This window comes from Leuresthes tenuis, unplaced genomic scaffold (assembly GCF_036924035.1).
Source record: "Leuresthes tenuis unplaced genomic scaffold, fLeuTen1.0.hap1 SCAF_6, whole genome shotgun sequence".
Classification (NCBI taxonomy): Eukaryota; Metazoa; Chordata; class Actinopteri; order Atheriniformes; family Atherinopsidae; genus Leuresthes; species Leuresthes tenuis.
Window position 1 is genome coordinate 35,888,183 of NW_027325360.1, and position 17,065 is coordinate 35,905,247.

Below are 17,065 nucleotides of genomic sequence, written 5' to 3' on the forward strand. Positions count from 1 at the left end.
TAAACCAGCCTAATGCAGTTCCTTTAATCCCAATAACATGTTCAAGTCTCTGTAACAGAATGCTGTGATCGATCGTATCAAATGCAGCACTGAGATCCAACAGGACAAGCACAGAAACAAGTCCGCTATCAGAGGCTAAGAGGAGATCATTGGTAACTTTCATCAGTGCTGTTTCTATGCTATGATGCACTCTGAATCCTGACTTAAACTCTTCAAACAGATTATTTCTATGTAAATGATCACATAGTTGAGCTGCAACTATTTTTTCAAGAACTTAAGACAAAACAGGGAGATTGGGTATAGGTCGATAATTAGCAAACACTTCTGAATCAAGAGTAGCTTTTGTAAGTAAAGGTTTAATTACAGCAACCTTAAAAGTCTGAGGTACATATCCTGTCAACAAAGACAGATTGATCAAATCCAATATGGAAGAGTCAATTAAGGGGAAAACTTCCTTGAACAGCCTGGTTGGATTGGGTCAAAAATACAAGTAAGTGATTAAGAAGAAGCTATCATTTTGGTTAGCTCGGAGAGTTTGACTGAACAAAAACAATCTGAATACAAATCAGGTTCTAAAGATACTTCTAAAACTGCTGTACTTGAAGATACATCAGTGGCAATAGTGGGAAGGATTCTATTAATTTTATCTCTGATATAAATAATTGAAGTGTATTGTAAATTCTTGAACTGCTTCTCAGAAATCTAACGAGTCTAACCCTAGCTGTCCATTTTCAGTTTTATAGTCCAAATATGAGCAAAATTCACTTTCTACAATAGCAAGCCAACTGGCCTTTTTGCTTAAGACACTTCTGGTTCCTTTATCGCGTGCTGAGAGTGATCTGCATGCAGCGAGCCAACGGTATATATGACCAATACCTTTTTGCATTCCCGTTCAGGTACGTAATTTCATGTTAAAAACTGGTTCTTTTGTTTGTTGCTTTTAGCCAGTCAATGAGAGACGTGCCCGAGTGTGCTGTGAGTGAGAACTAGCAGCGAGCCAACTGTATATATGGGCAGTAGCTATTATAATCCCATTCAGATATTAGATATCGGCATGGAAAGTCAAGACAGCTGTCTGTCCGTCATCTGCACTGTGCAGTTAAGAGTCGAAATGCTACTTGGACCAGTCAGCCTGAAGTGTTGCTGAGCTGATTGCACCTGTAACCACAAAGTCTGTGAGGTGGAGTCAGGAAGCCAGCAAGGCTCTGTAGAACTGCTTTGACACCACAGACTGAGATGTGATTTGCATGTCATATGGGGAGGACATCAATTCAGTCACAGACTGCATCACTAGATCAACTTCTGGGAGGATGCCAATCCCAACCAGGACTGTATGCTGTTTCTCCTGTAACAAACCCTGGAGCTCTTTCTTAATGAAACAAGAGAGCCCTCAGGTCTGGTGACGAAGATGAGAAGAGGACACATCATGAACATAACGTGGGGCTGAGGAGGTGTAAAGATTCATACAGGTGCAAGCTGGAGTACAAATTCCAGAAAACTTCAAAGACCTGTCAGTGGGAGTAAAGCATTTTCAGACTTCAACACCAAAGATCAACAGTAGCAGGGGGCAGCTGAGACAGAGTCAATGAGCTGAATCTGTTCTTTAACAGGGTCAGCACCGGACCCCCTGCCGGATCATCCCACACTTCGACTATCACTGAGCTCTTTGAATCACAATCCTCCAGCAGCAACCTCCACAACAGTGGCCATGACCACTCACATGACGACAGGCCAGGTGAGGAGACAGCTGGAGAGACTCCACCAAAACAAAGCTGTGGGGCCCAATCACATCAGCCACAGGGTCCTAAAGTCCTGTGCTTCCCAGCTGTCTGGCATCCTGCAACACATCTTCAACCTGCGCCTGATGCAGGAAAGAGTAGTAGTGCTTTGAAAAACATCCTGTTAAGTTCCGCTACCAAAGAAAGCCACTGCATTTGGCCTCATCAACCTCAGGCCGGTTGCCCTTACGTCACATGTCATGAAGGTTCTGTGACCCACCTTGGACCACAGATGAAACCTTCTCTGAAGCCTCTTCCGTTTGCCTATCAATCTACTATGGTGGTGCATGTTGCTGTCATCTACCTGCTGCATCACTCTCGCCTGGATGGTAGAGGTGGCACTGTGAGAATCATGTTTTTTGATTTCTCCAGTGCCCTAAATACCATCCAACCTTTTCTGTTGAGTGAGAAGCTGTTCAGGATGGGTGTCAGCGCGCCTACTGTCTCTTGGGTTGTAGACTATTTGTCAGACAGGCCTCAGTTTGTTTGTCTGAGGAGTTTGTCTGTCTGATGTTGCAGTTAGTAACATAGGTGCACCACAGGGGACTGTTGTCTCCTTTCCTGTTCACTCCGTACATCTCAGGTTTTTAGTTAAACTCTGAGTTGTACCACCTGCAGAAGTTCTCCGATGACTCTGCAGTGGTGGGGTGTATCAGAGATGGACAAGAGTCTGAGTACAGGGAACTGGTGGACAACTTGGTGGTGGTCCTGCAGAAATCATCTGACCCTAATTGTCACCAAGACCAAAGAGAAAGTGGTTGACGTCAGGGGAAACTGATCTCAGTCCAAACCTATTGACATCATGAATAAGGAGATTGAAGCTGTGGAGCACTAAAAGTACTTACAGGTACACCTGAACAACAGACTGGACTGGAGTACCAATGTGGACGCTGAATACAAGGAAGAGATGAGCAGACTTTATTTCCTTAGGAAGCTCAGATTGTTCAATGTGCACAGCAAAATGCTGGAGATATCTACCAGTGCGTGGTAGCGAATATCATCTAATGTGCTGTGGTCTGCTGAGGGAGCTGTATCCTGTATAAGCCATCTGTTGAAAAATGGGTTGGTGACCTCAAGTGACAGTTCTACATGGATTGATAGCTACAAACAGGCACAAGGCCCACTTTGACCCTACTGTTGGTGAGTGATGTCCTTTTTGTGATCAACAGGAGTCGCTGGAACATTTGCTCATTTCTTGTTCAAGGTTAAAAGGCTTGTTTAGTTTTTTGCAAGACCTGGTCGAAGCCCTGGGTGAGCTTTTTTCTTCAGCTGTCTTTATCTTAAAGCCCTAAATACTCAAAAAAAAGCAAAATTCCTATTTTGATTATTTTCCTGTTTGGAATGGAAAAGCTGCCAATTTGGAAGACAAGAAAAAATCAAATGCTTGGGCAAGGTTGGACGGGTGTGGTGCATAGCTCAAAGGGGATGGCTGCATTGAGCCTGAAAGTGGAATATTGTTTTTATCATGTTACTTACATTTCTAATTCCCCTCAAGTCTGTGAACATTTTAAATTGCGTTATGTTCATATGGGAAAGATTAGTTTTTTGTTGTTACTATTCTTATGTTTTCATGATGTTCATATGCCGATAGGTTTGTGTGATTTTAGTACTTTAAGAGGCTTTTTTCTGACATTTGATACTTTGTTTTGTTGAATTGTAAGACAAATAAATGTGTTGTTGAAGGTCTTTCTTCCTTTTGGATTTCTGTTTTAGTATTCAGCCCTCAGACAAATAGTGAACAGAGAACTCAGTAGGCTGAGCTAACTTGAGCGTGATATACTGAGGCTTACCCTGTAACACTTTAAATAAAACAATGGAATATAATAAAAGCCTATACAAAAAAAACCCTCATAGCTCAGAAATATTGGGAGGTGTGGTGAGCACTGTCGCCTCATAGCAAGAGGGTTCCTGGTTCAAATCTCAGCTGGGTGTGTGTTTTTTCTCCGGCTTCTGTCTGGTGATTCTGGGATGACTCTGGGAGTGAGTGTGAGCATGTATGTTTGTTTCTCTTGTTTCCCTCTGTGTGTTTCCTGAATTGGATAGAAGGGGCCTAGATGGTGCTCTAGCTTATCTGTGTCTTGTACATTTTGTTTTAGATTGTTACGTTTATGCTTTTAGTGTTTGTTTGGGAAAAACATAAAAAAATCTTTTAAAAAGTACAACTTCATTGCACAAGATTTTAACTTATTCTTTGTCCAGGTTCATGGGGAAGCAGTCGCTTGCAGTCAGTAGGTGAGGATGGTGAGCTGTTCTTGGAGACTGGTGTGAGTAGCAGCGAAGTGGCAGAGAAGCCTGTGCCTGGCCGTCGTAAACACTCCTTACCTCAGCAGCTAGACACTATTGGATTGAGACAGGTTAGTGAATACCTCACCTCTGGTAATTTTCTTTCATTATGAAATGATACGGAAGAAAGATGATTGGGCTCCACTCTACGTACCCTAAACATTACATACTATTGGGACAGAATTTAGAGTGCATTAAAATTTGTCTCTGCAAGGCTTATTTCAAGGAAGATCATGAGGACAAAAAGAATAATTTGACTAAGCGGAATTTATTAGAGGCTAAAAGGTGATCTTAAGGTCTTTAAGAAACGAATCTCAGTTAATCAGAATTACAAATGAATAAGAATTGTGAAAAATATTGTCATGCTTCTCAATAGTTTAGATGTAACAGATGTCTTGTGTACTTTTCATGTTCATTCATGGGTTTTTGGAAGGTGGTAGCATTAAAGAAGCTGCAGAGCATTATGTAAGACCTCAGATTGGAATCCTGGTCTCAACCCTGGGTTGTCATGTTTTTGGATGACTAATAGATTCGTCCATATTTCTTGAAATGAGAAGAGCTTCTTCCAAAGTGATAATAAAAAATAATGAGAAATTTAAATGTAGGTAAACTGAAAATTGTGAGACTAATTTGAAAATAGGAGTTAATGTAATTTATTTGTTTATTTTGTCTTTTAAGAACACAGTCAGACAGCTAAGCTCAAATATTTCAGATTACTTCAGAGGCAATATTCAGCTGATGATATCCAACGCGTGTGCTTGGATGAGTCCACAAACTAATTTGCGTTGGTCTTTGTAAATGAGTCAGACTTTGAAAACTCATCTTCTTAAGTAAATAAGTAGGTAAATTATTGAGTCATTAAATAAATAAGTAAATGAATGAAACATTAATTATTTTTAGAATCAAGTCTTGGGGTTGTACTGGTTGTCTGTGAAAAAAAATTATCGGAAAATAATTGTTTATGAATAAGAATCACAACGAATGATCTTATGTTGCAAACAAGGCACCAATATGAAAAAGCTGTTTGCCACATGTGCCAAGTGTACAGACATATTTCAGACATATTTCTGAAAAGGGATGAAGAGGGAGATGAACATATGAGCACAGTGTTTGATGTAAGGATTTCAAGTAGCACTACCTCACACATATACTAAAGGTACATTTTATGTACATGTGATATGTGAATAGATACCCCCTCCCCCATTACTCAAACACACATTCTTGTACAGCCATCCAAAAAAATTACACTGCATAAACTTGTATTCAGTATGTACAGCCTAACCAACCAACACAAATCCAAAGCCAGTTACTAACCTGCACACTTTTGCCCCAACCCTAACCAGGACCTGAGAAGTGACATTGGGCAATGGGACTGGTCTTTTTTTCTTTTTTTGGGGGGGGGACTGGACTTTTTAAGGACTACTAAGGACTACTAAGGACTACTAGTCCTTAAAAAGTCAGCGATTATACAAGAAAGTCCTAATAGAGTAACAAAAACAAGAACAAACACACACACACAGAAAACCTCAAAGACAGACTGTCATGACAACAATCACAAGAAGATCTGTAATAATTGCCATGTTAATAAGGGCTAAATGAGAAAAAGAAATAAAATCCAACAGAATAACATTCAGAATAATATACAGAGAATAACAATTATATCTGATAAATCAAATTGAAGACACATAGATATAGTAGCAGCATCAAACTTAACAAGGCAGCAATCTGAGGCAAAGGTACAGTCATCTTTAAGTGCATCATAAGAATAAAACTGAAAAAAGACTAAAGTGTCAGGGTGCAAATAAATTTGTGAATATGAATTTGTCAGAAAGATGCCTTGATTTTATTATTAATTTCTTTTCATACTCGTCTCCCTTGTAGGAATATCAGATAATTAAGAAATCAGCCCGCTCCCTGAGCACCGTTCAAGTAGAGTCTCCATGGCGACTGGCACAGCCATCCATTATCTCCACTATAGTGCTGATGAAAGGCCAGGGAAAGGTAAGTACACTCCTTTGACTCATATGCATAAATAAAGTCCAAAGAGTCTGGTTTTAATGTATCCTGACATGATTTAATAACAGTTGAATCATGTGTTTTCTTTTGAAACATGAGATTCATGGAACCTAAATAAACTTTCAAAATGTCATATTGTTACCATAAAGACGCACCCAACCATTTGTGAAAATAAAAAACATTGATTCTAGATTATTAATGCTCCGAAGAAACATTCTTCCTTTGTTTTTTGTTTTTCTCAGAGTAGAAGTTAAAGGGTTGAACCAAAGAAGGTGCTGGACCATTATACAGCAGCTAGAATGAGGTGTATATTGCATCATGTGCATGTTAACTCGTTGGCTTTCAAGACACTTTGTGGCGCTATAATAAATTCTTTGAAAGAGAACTAAAGTGTCAACATAATAACCTGAAATAACAGTATGTGACTGAAGTGTTGGATGTCTTTGGAGAAAATTTTGACCGGTTTCACACATCCCGTACCAGTTTTATTACCAAACAAACAAATTGAAAAAAAACATCAGATTTATTCAGGTAACCGCCAAGCAATCAAAACCTGTCAACTTATCAACACAGTCAGTGGCTTTTCTGCAGATTCCAGCCAGCCTGCTGGTTCTGAGTCTGAACACACTCAAGGCCACAGCCATGTCACAGAATTTCAATAACAAATCATTTACACCAACTGCAACAATACAAAGCAAGTATTAGAAATGTGTTACAGCCCGGCTCTAGGACTGTAACCAAGAACGGGAGGGGAGACGAGGTTGTAATCAGTAGTGTAGGTGTGTGTGTGTGTGTGTGTGTGTGAGAGCGTGCGAAACAAAAGAGCAAAGCCGCGCCGCGGCATCCCCCTCAGACGGCGTGCATGGAAAAGGAGAGAGACCCCAGTGGTCAGTCAGCGTGGGAATAAATACGCTCCACCGGGCCCAGGTGTTGCGCATTCACTTATGACAGTCCCGCCTCCACTGAACCTGGAAGACACACAATGACATTAAGAATACTGACCATTCATTCTTCTATTGATCCATAATGACTGGGCAAAAAGTCAATACCAAAATGCTAACTATCCAGTGGACTGGATAGTGTAGTGGTATGATTGCCACCTTTTGTGTGGGAGATCTGGGTTCAAATCCCCTGCGTCCTTAGGCAAGCCCCCCTTACCCTATCTGTAAGTCAGATAAAAGCGTCTGCTAAATGCATAAACATAAACATAATTACATGCAAGACCCCTTGAGGTGCTGGACATGGTTAGTAAATGCATAAAAAATTCCTTGTGTTACCTAGTGTTGCTCATGAAGTGTTAACAGAGTCCTGTTGGTACAGATGAGTGCACCTCTCCTAATTACTTGATTAAAATGCTTTTTCTGGCTGAGATGGGCTGCTAGCTGCAGGACTGGCTGACCTTTCCCTATGATGTCAAGGCTTTCTTGAAAAGTTATTTTAAAAAAAAGAACCCCTCCCTCGCCTACAACTAAAAACCAACATTCAGTGTAGCATGAGCTGCGTTGCTCACAGGCTGTTCAGAAGGCCAAAGGCTCCAGTGTGTTAAAGAATGATCAAAGATGACATTTGAAGTCTGAGTTTAAACAAATGACATTGTGTCCACTTTTTTCAAAAGCAAAGGTTACTTCATTTTGAATTCTGAAGGCCTCAGGGTAGATTTTTATTTGCCTGGAGATTGATATAGAGAGGATATAAAATATATAAAATCTTTGACTGAACTGATCCTACTTTTCCTGAGTAGATTCCTGGATAGATTTCTCAGCAGATTCCTCCACCTCTCACAAACAGTGGAACACATATGTAAGGACTTGAACTTTTGTTGTATTTAAGTTTGCAGTTTGTCACACCGTGAGAACAAAAGCACACTCGTCAGAATATTCCTTAAAATTATGTATGAATTGTAATAAAAAATTCATTCTTATATGCATTGTATTGAATGTTACTGTGTATAACCTGTAATGACTACCTGCAAGATACCGCCCTGTTTTTCTCTTTATTCTTGAGGGCATCGTGTGCTCATTATATGATAAAACTGCATTTTAAGGAGGATGGGTAGGGAAGATGGTACTTGGAGCTGTGTCAGTGTAACCTTGGCTGTAGCTAGAAAGGAAAGCTGGATAAGAACACTCAACTATACCTAAGGAGCGATGACGCAACATTTTGCATTATAACTTAATTGTTTTTGCCTCAGTGATCAGTGCAGCTCTGTACTTCGTACTGTGTTGTTCTCTCTTCCAAGATATTATTGGAAGCATTGTATCTCCTCAGAAAATAACTGACTCTGTGCCTTACTAAAATTTCCACCACAGGATTCATACCAAAGCAATCCCTCTCAGTCAGAACTGGTGCCCTAGTTGAAGTGTGGGTTTGTGTATTTTTCTCAGAGAAAGAACTCTCTGCTGATGTTTCAAAACTACAAGTTTTTATGGTTCAGTAGACACCAGCCCATGTGGGTGTGAAGACTTTAAAAACAAGATGAACTATTCAAAATAGCCTCACATATTCACACTCCTATAAGCTAAACCTGGACTTTCCACATAATATCCACCAATACAGAACCTTGTGTGTGACTTATTTTAGCACGTCTTTCATTTCCTTAAACACTACTGTTGTTATTTTGCATTCAATGGCAACTGGGAACTTGAATTTTCCGATGTTTGACACGAGAAAAAAAAAACTTAATTAGGAAACGGCCCAAAAAGTCATATTTTCGAGTCAAATTTCCTTTAAGTTATTAAAGTTTCCCAAAACATCCATTTTCTATACCCGCTTAATCCAGTTTAGGGTTGCAGGGGGGCTGGAGTCTATCTCAGATGTCATTGGGCAGAAGGCAGGGTACACCCTGGACAGGCCGCTAGTCCATCACAGGGCCACACAGAGACAAACGAGACAAACAACCATGCAGGCACACTTACTCCTAGGGACAATTTAGAGTCACCAATTAACCTAACATGCATGTTTTTGGATGGTGGGAGGTAGCTGGAAATGTTGTTCTCAGGTTCCAATTTCCCACTAAGTTGTGCATCAAAGGCAGCATTACTCTGCATCAAGAGGAAGGAAGGACCATATTTGAAAAGCTGTTTTCTCTATTTGTTTTAAAGAGGCAGCATGAATTGAGTTCAATGTTAATGACTGTTCTAAACTGAACTAAATGAGTTTGAAAGAGAGCCCAGAGTTACACACAGAAAGCAAATATAAAAGTAGAGATTTTACTTTGAACAGCAGGGATACCAGAATCTAAACAGGCACGCAAAGAATAGAGCAACAGATAATATAGAGGGGAGGAATGCTGTCGGGATCAACATGGGCATGCAAAGAACAGAGCAGTAGACAGTTTAGTCATATTTAGTCATCTGGCACAGTTCAAGATGGAGCAGAACATGGTTTATTCACTGGAGAGCGTACAGAGGAGTGGTAGGTCAGACAGGAAGAGTGGAGGTAGGTCAGGTGATTAAACTGACAGGAATAGGAGGTCTGCAATGAAGGCAGAATAAGTCTATTTATGTATAGACAACATGAGTGCATGAAATAATGAATCAATGAAGTCTTTCTTGACATTCACTGAGATGCAACTTCTACAGGGTCTTGGATTTAGTATTGTTGGTGGGCAGGACTCGGCACGTGGACAGATGGGGATTTTTGTCAAAACGATTTTCCCTCATGGAGCTGCAGCAGCTGATGGACGACTGAAAGAGGGTAATCATTTCTTTTCACATACTGGCTACACCACTATAGACCACAATATTGTCACTGTTCACTCTATATAAAATTATATTCTTGCTTCTTCTGCTGTTTGTGATTCCTGAGTTGCAGGAAGGATATTCCATTCTTAGTCCCAATGACATGTTAAAGAAAAGAGTCAGATTTACACCCACATATCCTCCAAACATCGACCTTTACTCGGGTAAAAAATGTGGAAATAGATCTTAGCCTGCAAGGAAGGTAGTAAGAGGGGAGAAATCAGGTTATGTGTAAAAGAGCAAGCCGGCATCTTGGACCATGACAATCTAACCTACATCACCATCATCACTCAGCTGATTCTGTGACACAGAGAAGACAGAGAAGCACACACTGATACAACGCTGACTTTGGTATGTGGGAAACATGTAGGAGGAACAGCAGCAGGTTAATGAGGACTACTGTTTTGCCATAATCCGAAAGTGATATGTGAATCCTCCACGTAGTCTAACTTGATAATTTCTCACTCAGAATATGACCTTATTCGGGTTAATAGAATCAGAATTGGCTTTTTACATGGCTGTGTCTTTTTATAAATGGCACCTTTATTCTTCCAGATCTGTCCTTGTAAGTGTACATTTAGTTTTGCATCCATGGTCCAATTTAATGGACTAGTATATGCATCCAGTTTCTCAGAATACTCTATTCCTGGCTCCACCTTCTCCCTCAAACCCAAATTTATTTTCTCATCTCTCTAAGTATTCAATATTATCGGGTTTTTTCTGAAACATGATTTTAGCACTCCCGCTTAACTCCCGGTTAGCTTTAAAACAGATATTTCCCATACTGTCCTCTTGCAGCTAATCAATTTTAGGTGGAGTTATTGTGAGTACTACTGAATGAAACACTACTTTTGTCGTTATGTCACGAGCAACAACCAGATTCCAATGTTCACTTCAACTCAATTAGTCAGTAACACATTTTTCTGTCGTCACCATCAGCAACATCACACACTAGCAGCTGTTTCACTCTTATACATACATAGCAAATAAAACAACACTGCAGCAAAGAAGCAAAAAAACAATTTAACAAACAAACAATTCAACAACCAGCCCCTTTAACAAACAAACAAATTAATTTCACAATCAAACGATCCAACAATCAGGCCATTTAACAAACAAACGATCAGACGTATAACATTAACAAAAACTAACATGGATTTAAAACTTGCGATCTTTCATCGCAAACTCTCTTAAGAAAGATTCTGTTTCTAACGCGTGGCGCAGAGTTATTTATTCCTGTAGTCTTCTCACACAGACTATGGACTAACCTTTTCTGACTGCATTTTTGTTGTCCTTGGTTAATCCTATACACAGTTACCAGTTAAAAGGCTGACCTTTTCTGACCGTTTCATTTGTGGGTTAATCCAACACAACATACAGTTACCAGTTAAAAGGCTTATTTCCTTTGCATCACCTTTTCTGACTGCTATTATGTTTTCATGGGTTAATCCTATACACAGTTACCAGTTAAAAAGCTGACCTTTTCTGACTGCTTCTTTTATGGGTTAATCCAGCACAATTTACACACAGTTACCAGTTAAAAAGATGACCTTTTCTGACTGCTTCTTTTATGGGTTAATCCAACACAACCTACACACGGTTACCAGTTAAAAGGCTAACTTTTTCTGACTGCTTCATTTGTGAGTGATCCAACATAACTTATACACAATTACCAGTTAAAAGGCTTCTTTACTAGGTTGCATTCGAAATAGTAATATTCTTAGGAAAATAGCAACGCCCCAATTTATTTAAAGGCCTCCAGTTTCAACCAATTGTTAGTTAATTAATCAAAATTTTCCCTAATAATCACACTATTTCTCGGCAACAATAGTAACACAAAGGGTTCCTTACCATAAATCCACTGGTAAGTTAAACAACGAAGAATCCAGCGAGTCTGTCCACTGATTCAAAAATAGATTCTGTCACCTTTCCTCCAGCCAGTGGCAGCCGGCCTCTATCAGAAACTCTGCTGAGAGGACTTCAGTTAGGAGTCCTGGACTCCCCCGTGCACGGTTTCAGCTCCGATTCTGGAAGGTGGAAAGGACTTAGAATCCGGCTCGAAGGACCATTATGTTAGAAATTTTTTATTTATTTTTATTTTTTATTTTATTTTTTTAAGTTCTTCGCCATCAGGAAGATAATATTGTTTACAAAGTGCGTCCCTGTTATCACTGTAGATTTTTTCAGGAATTCCAAATCTAGGTAATATTTAATTCCTCCTGTAGAGACATGCCGTGCTCCATGGCTCGATACTGAAGCATATTTAAACAAACTCTTTGGCAGTATAAGTTCTACATTTCATAGTAAATGGCACCTTCATTCTTCCAGATCTGTCCTTGTAAGTGTACATTTGGTTTTGCATCCATGGTCCAATTTAATGGACTAGTATATGCATCTAGTTTCTCAGAATACTCTATTCCTGGCTCCACCTTCTCCCAATCTGAGGCTTCTTCACATGCAGTCACAAACACACCTAAACGCCTCCAGTGGTCATCTGTGGGTTTGGAGAGTGACACATAGGGTGCATTCCATGATCTTAAAAACTTTCTCATGCTGTGGGAGAGTAAGCAGCTGACTGCACAACAACCCTCTTTATTCCAGTATAAGTGTTCTAACTTTAGCATGTTTTAACTTTCTCATTTGTTTAAAAAACAAAATATGTCATCCCCTTGAGTATATTCGTAAGACAAGTGCAGTGTACTTCATGTGGTGACCTGAGGGTGAGCTCTCCTGAGACGTGCTATTTTGCCTTCTGAAGGAGAGGAAGCGTGATAGAGCTGGGGCCTGTAGACACAAGATCCAAACTATACCTGTATGAAGGTGGTCTCATGCTGAATCATTGTTTGAGCGGACTTCATTCGAACTACAGTTAACCCTTTTTCTTCTGGAACTATTCTTAGCTGGAATAAATGGAGTAAATCCCTTCCCAGTAAGTTACAGCGACACAGAATGGACAAGACAACTTGACAATCAGCACTTACCCCACTCTGTGTATTCTGTCTCAGAATAGAATCTAATTGGGTTGATTCTGGAATATTGCTGTAAACATACCCACTGTTAATGAAGTGAGTGTACTGGATATAAAGAAAGTCAAATCCTTACCACTAATGATAATTTATTTCTACATTTGCATTTTATGTGGTCTCATTCTGTTGTGTACCTGTCTGTGTAGGAGATGAGATTCTGGAGGTAAACGGAGAGTCTCTGCAAGGACTCACACACCAACAGGCCATCCAAACTTTCAAGGTGGACTCCATGTTTACAGAGGGTTTTCAATAGCATTGTTTGGAATGTTAAAACTGTTTTATATTTTCTCAAATTTATGGCAAAATCGTTTTTTCCTTTTTCCTATTTTAAAGTGTTTTGTTTTTTCATAAACTAACTTGATGTCATACCAAAGATATGTGATTTGGTGCTTTGGGAAAACACTAAATCTGAAGCTCAGTGTAGAATGACTGATTTAAGCTTTTTTTATCTTCACTTCCTCAACTAACCTAATTTATTCTTTTCCAACAGCAACTGAAAAAAGGTGTTATAACCCTCACAATTCGAACCTGTCTGCGCAGTCCCAGCCTAACACCATGTCCAACCCCCACCCCCACTAGCCACTCCAGCTCACCCAACTCTAACACCAGCGGGAGCACACCTGTCCCATCAGGATTTGAAAAGGCATATAGCCACAGGTGCCCTGGTCCAGGTCCAAAAGACTGCGTCATTATGGAGGTTACACTTAATAAAGGTTAGCTCAGTTCAAGGAGAACTCAGAGAAACATTAGATACCATAACCACCTTGGTTTTGATTGTACATTTTGGTCTTGTCCTGATGGCATAAAAAACTCTGTAAATGTGCTTCTGTTTTGTTGTCTTACTAAGGGTTGTCGAGAGCAAGAAAGAGAGAAATCACAGCTGTGTGAGTTAGAATGCAACAATAGCATATTTACTGTTTCATAGACAAACTTCTTGTGTTAGATGCATTTGCTTTAGCACTCACAGATTGGTAACATGGTTAGAGTTAAGGGAATTAACTATGAAAGGAGGTAGTAAAGATTCAGGGAAGTAGATTTATATGTAGAAGTCTAAATCATAAATAATTACAAAAGAAAATCCCAACAAGCAGAAGTTTACCACAGTACAACAGAAAGGAGAAATTACACCAAACACCATCATTGTAGAAATTAGGAGTCATCAAACTTGCTTCTTTTGCAAAGCACACAAACAGTTGCAACACTGCACAAATATTCCTGTAGCACCAGAGGCAGTTCCTCTCTGACTTTACATTTTTGCTCCTCGTGAGCAGAATGGAGCAGCTGTAGAGAAAAAAAGACACCACCATGAAACACAACTAGAAGCACACTTCTGACTGATATGTCACAGTTCACAGCTAAATTCAGTCACATGTGTAAGGGGAGCAGAGCTGAGACAAATGTTCACATTTCAGCCTAATGTCGCAGTCAATTTCATGTATGTAAAGTGGACTGCATTTATGAAGCACTTCTTGTTGACCACTCACATCACTTTACACTACACCACTACACAGTCTTTAATCCGCACAGAACCCCCTAGTCTACACACTTTCTTTTTTGCCTATACAGTCCTTTTAAAAAAAATATATAACCTACTCATACACTCACTCCCCTGAATGCATCAAGGCAATGTTGAATTCAGAGACACAGCAAGAGAAGCCAGGAATCAAACCACCAACCTTTCAATTGGTAGCTTACCACTCCATCCTGTGAGCATGCACCCCTTAAACGTGATCACAACACCAGGAGGAGTGAACTGACAAATCAATCAGACATTAGAAGCTGTCTGCTGGTGTTTGCATCTATTCAGACGCAAAGAAATTATGCTGGTTAATGTAGTCAAGGTAAGGATGGGGGTCAGAGCACAGACGCTCTTGTATTCCACTTGTTTCTCTTGTTTCTCTGGGACAATCTTTTTTTATAAATCATGTTGGCTGTGTGCTCAGAGACACAGGGAAATGTTGGAATAACATCTCTTTACAAATTACAACACGTATTTGTCCCAGTTGTCATACTTTTAAGGATATCTTATTCTATTCCCTCTTTCCATGTAATGGTTAACGTGAATACTTATTGTGATATGATTGTTGATCATTTTAGAGTCTGGTGTTGGTTTGGGGATTGGGGTTTGTTATCTGACCCTGGAGAACTCAGCTCCTGGTATATACATCCATAGCTTGGCTCTGGGATCTGTTGCCAAGATGGATGGCAAGCTTAGGTAAGAAGCTCACTGTCACATTTCAATTATTAGAAACTGATGCGCGTTGCATTTCTGGTATATTTTAACAGTTTTGTGTTGACACTATTTGCAGTCGTGGAGATCAGATACTGGAGGTGGACTCAGTGAGTCTTCGTCACACTGCTCTTAGTGAGGCCTATGCCATTCTCAGTGAATGTGGCCCAGGACCAGTCAGTCTCATTATAGGCAGGCACCCTGATCCCAAGGTAAGAGCATGCCGGCTACTGATAAGAAAGAGTTATCTGCTCTCTTTTTTCATGTTCAGTGGGCTGTAAGGTTAGCACCGTTGCCGCACAGCCAGAGGGTTCCTGATTTGACTCCCGAGTGGGGCCTTTGTGTGTGGAGTTTGCATGTTCTCCCCGTGTATGCGTGGGTTCTCTTCGGGTACTCGGACTTCCTCTCACCACAAAAAAACATGTATGGAAGTGAGTGTGAGCGTGGATGGTTGTTTGTCTTGTTTGTCTCTGTGTGTCTGGACACACAGAGACAAACAAGAGGACAGAAAAGAGGGGGAAATAACACCATTCAAAGGATACCTGTTGGAACAGGGAAACACAAGTTAATAACCACAATAATGCCACATATACATAATATCATTTGAGAAATTAAACAGGAGGAAAAGAGAGCAAAGTGAGGAAAGGTGTGACAGATGAGGTCCCCCAGCAGTCTAAGCCTATAGCAGCTTAACTATGGGATGTTTTACCTGAGCCGTCCCTAAATGTAAACTTTATCAAAAAGGAAAGTTTTAAGCCTAACCTCACAAACAGTGGAAAGGGTGTCTGCTTCCTGGACATCTACTGGCAGATTATTCCACAAGAGAGGGGCCTGATAACTGAAGGCTCTGCCTCCCATTCTACTTTTAGAAACTCTGGGAACAACAAGTAAACCTGCAGTTTGGGAGCGAAGTGCTCTGTTAGGAAAATATCTTACAATTAAATCTTTAAGATATGATGGAGCTCGATCATTAAGAGCTAGATAGATAGATAGATAGATAGATAGATAGATAGATAGATAGATAGATAGATAGATAGATAGATAGATAGATAGATAGATAGATAGATAGATAGATAGATAGATAGATAGATAGATAGATTGATTGATTACTTTATTAATCCCTTTAGGAGGTTCCCTCCGGGAAATTGAAATCTCCATCTCACTCACGCTCACAGCACTGTTACGGAAATGTACAAAATAAACGAAAGTGGAAAAACACCAGCACCCGTATAAACAGAAAGATGATAAGAAAGATAATAATATCCATCCATCATCTGCCGCTTATCCGGGGGTCGGGTCGCGGGGGCAGCAGCTTGAGCAAAGAAACCCAGAGGTCCCTGTCCCCGGCCACTTCCTTCAGCTCTTCCGGGGGGACCCCGAGGCGTTCCCAGGCCAGCCGAGAGACATAGTCTCTCCAACGTGTCCTGGGTCTTCCCCGGGGTCTCCTCCCAGTGGGACGTGCCCGGAACACCTCCCCAGGGAGGCGTCCAGGGAGCATCCTAACCAGATGCCCGAGCCACCTCATCTGACTCCTCTCAATGTGGAGGAGCAGCGGTTCTACTCCGAGCCCCTCCCGGATGACTGAGCTTCTCACCCTATCTCTAAGGGAGAGCCCAGACACCCTGCGGAGGAGACCCATTTCGGCCGCTTGTATTCGCGATCTTGTTCTTTCGGTCACTACCCACAACTCGTGACCATAGGTGAGGATGGGAACGTAGATTGACCAGTAAATAGAGAGCTTCGCCTTCTGGCTCAGCTCCTTCTTCACAACGACGGGTCGGTGCAGAGCCCGCAACACTGCAGACGCCGCACCGATCCGCCCGTCAATCTCCCGCTCCATTCGTCCCTCACTCGTGAACAAGACCCCGAGATACTTGAACTCCTCCACTTGGGGAAGGATCTCATTCCCGACCCGGAGAGAGCATTCCACCCTTTTCCGGCTGAGAACCATAGTCTCGGATTTGGAGGTGCTGATTCTCATCCCAGCCGCTT

The 17,065-nt window shown here is 40.8% G+C and overlaps 1 protein-coding gene across 1 annotated transcript in view; it reads left to right on the top strand.

Moving 5' to 3' along the window:
• Positions 1-17,065, top strand: part of pdzd2 (PDZ domain containing 2) — a 58,326-nt gene that overhangs the window by 29,022 nt on the left and 12,239 nt on the right. The window contains exons 9-15 of the mRNA XM_072388601.1: positions 3,978-4,132; positions 5,943-6,062; positions 9,659-9,773; positions 12,990-13,063; positions 13,334-13,556; positions 14,941-15,058; positions 15,153-15,285. Of these exons, the coding sequence (XP_072244702.1) occupies positions 3,978-4,132; positions 5,943-6,062; positions 9,659-9,773; positions 12,990-13,063; positions 13,334-13,556; positions 14,941-15,058; positions 15,153-15,285 (938 nt within the window). The remainder of the gene's footprint in view (positions 1-3,977; positions 4,133-5,942; positions 6,063-9,658; positions 9,774-12,989; positions 13,064-13,333; positions 13,557-14,940; positions 15,059-15,152; positions 15,286-17,065) is intronic.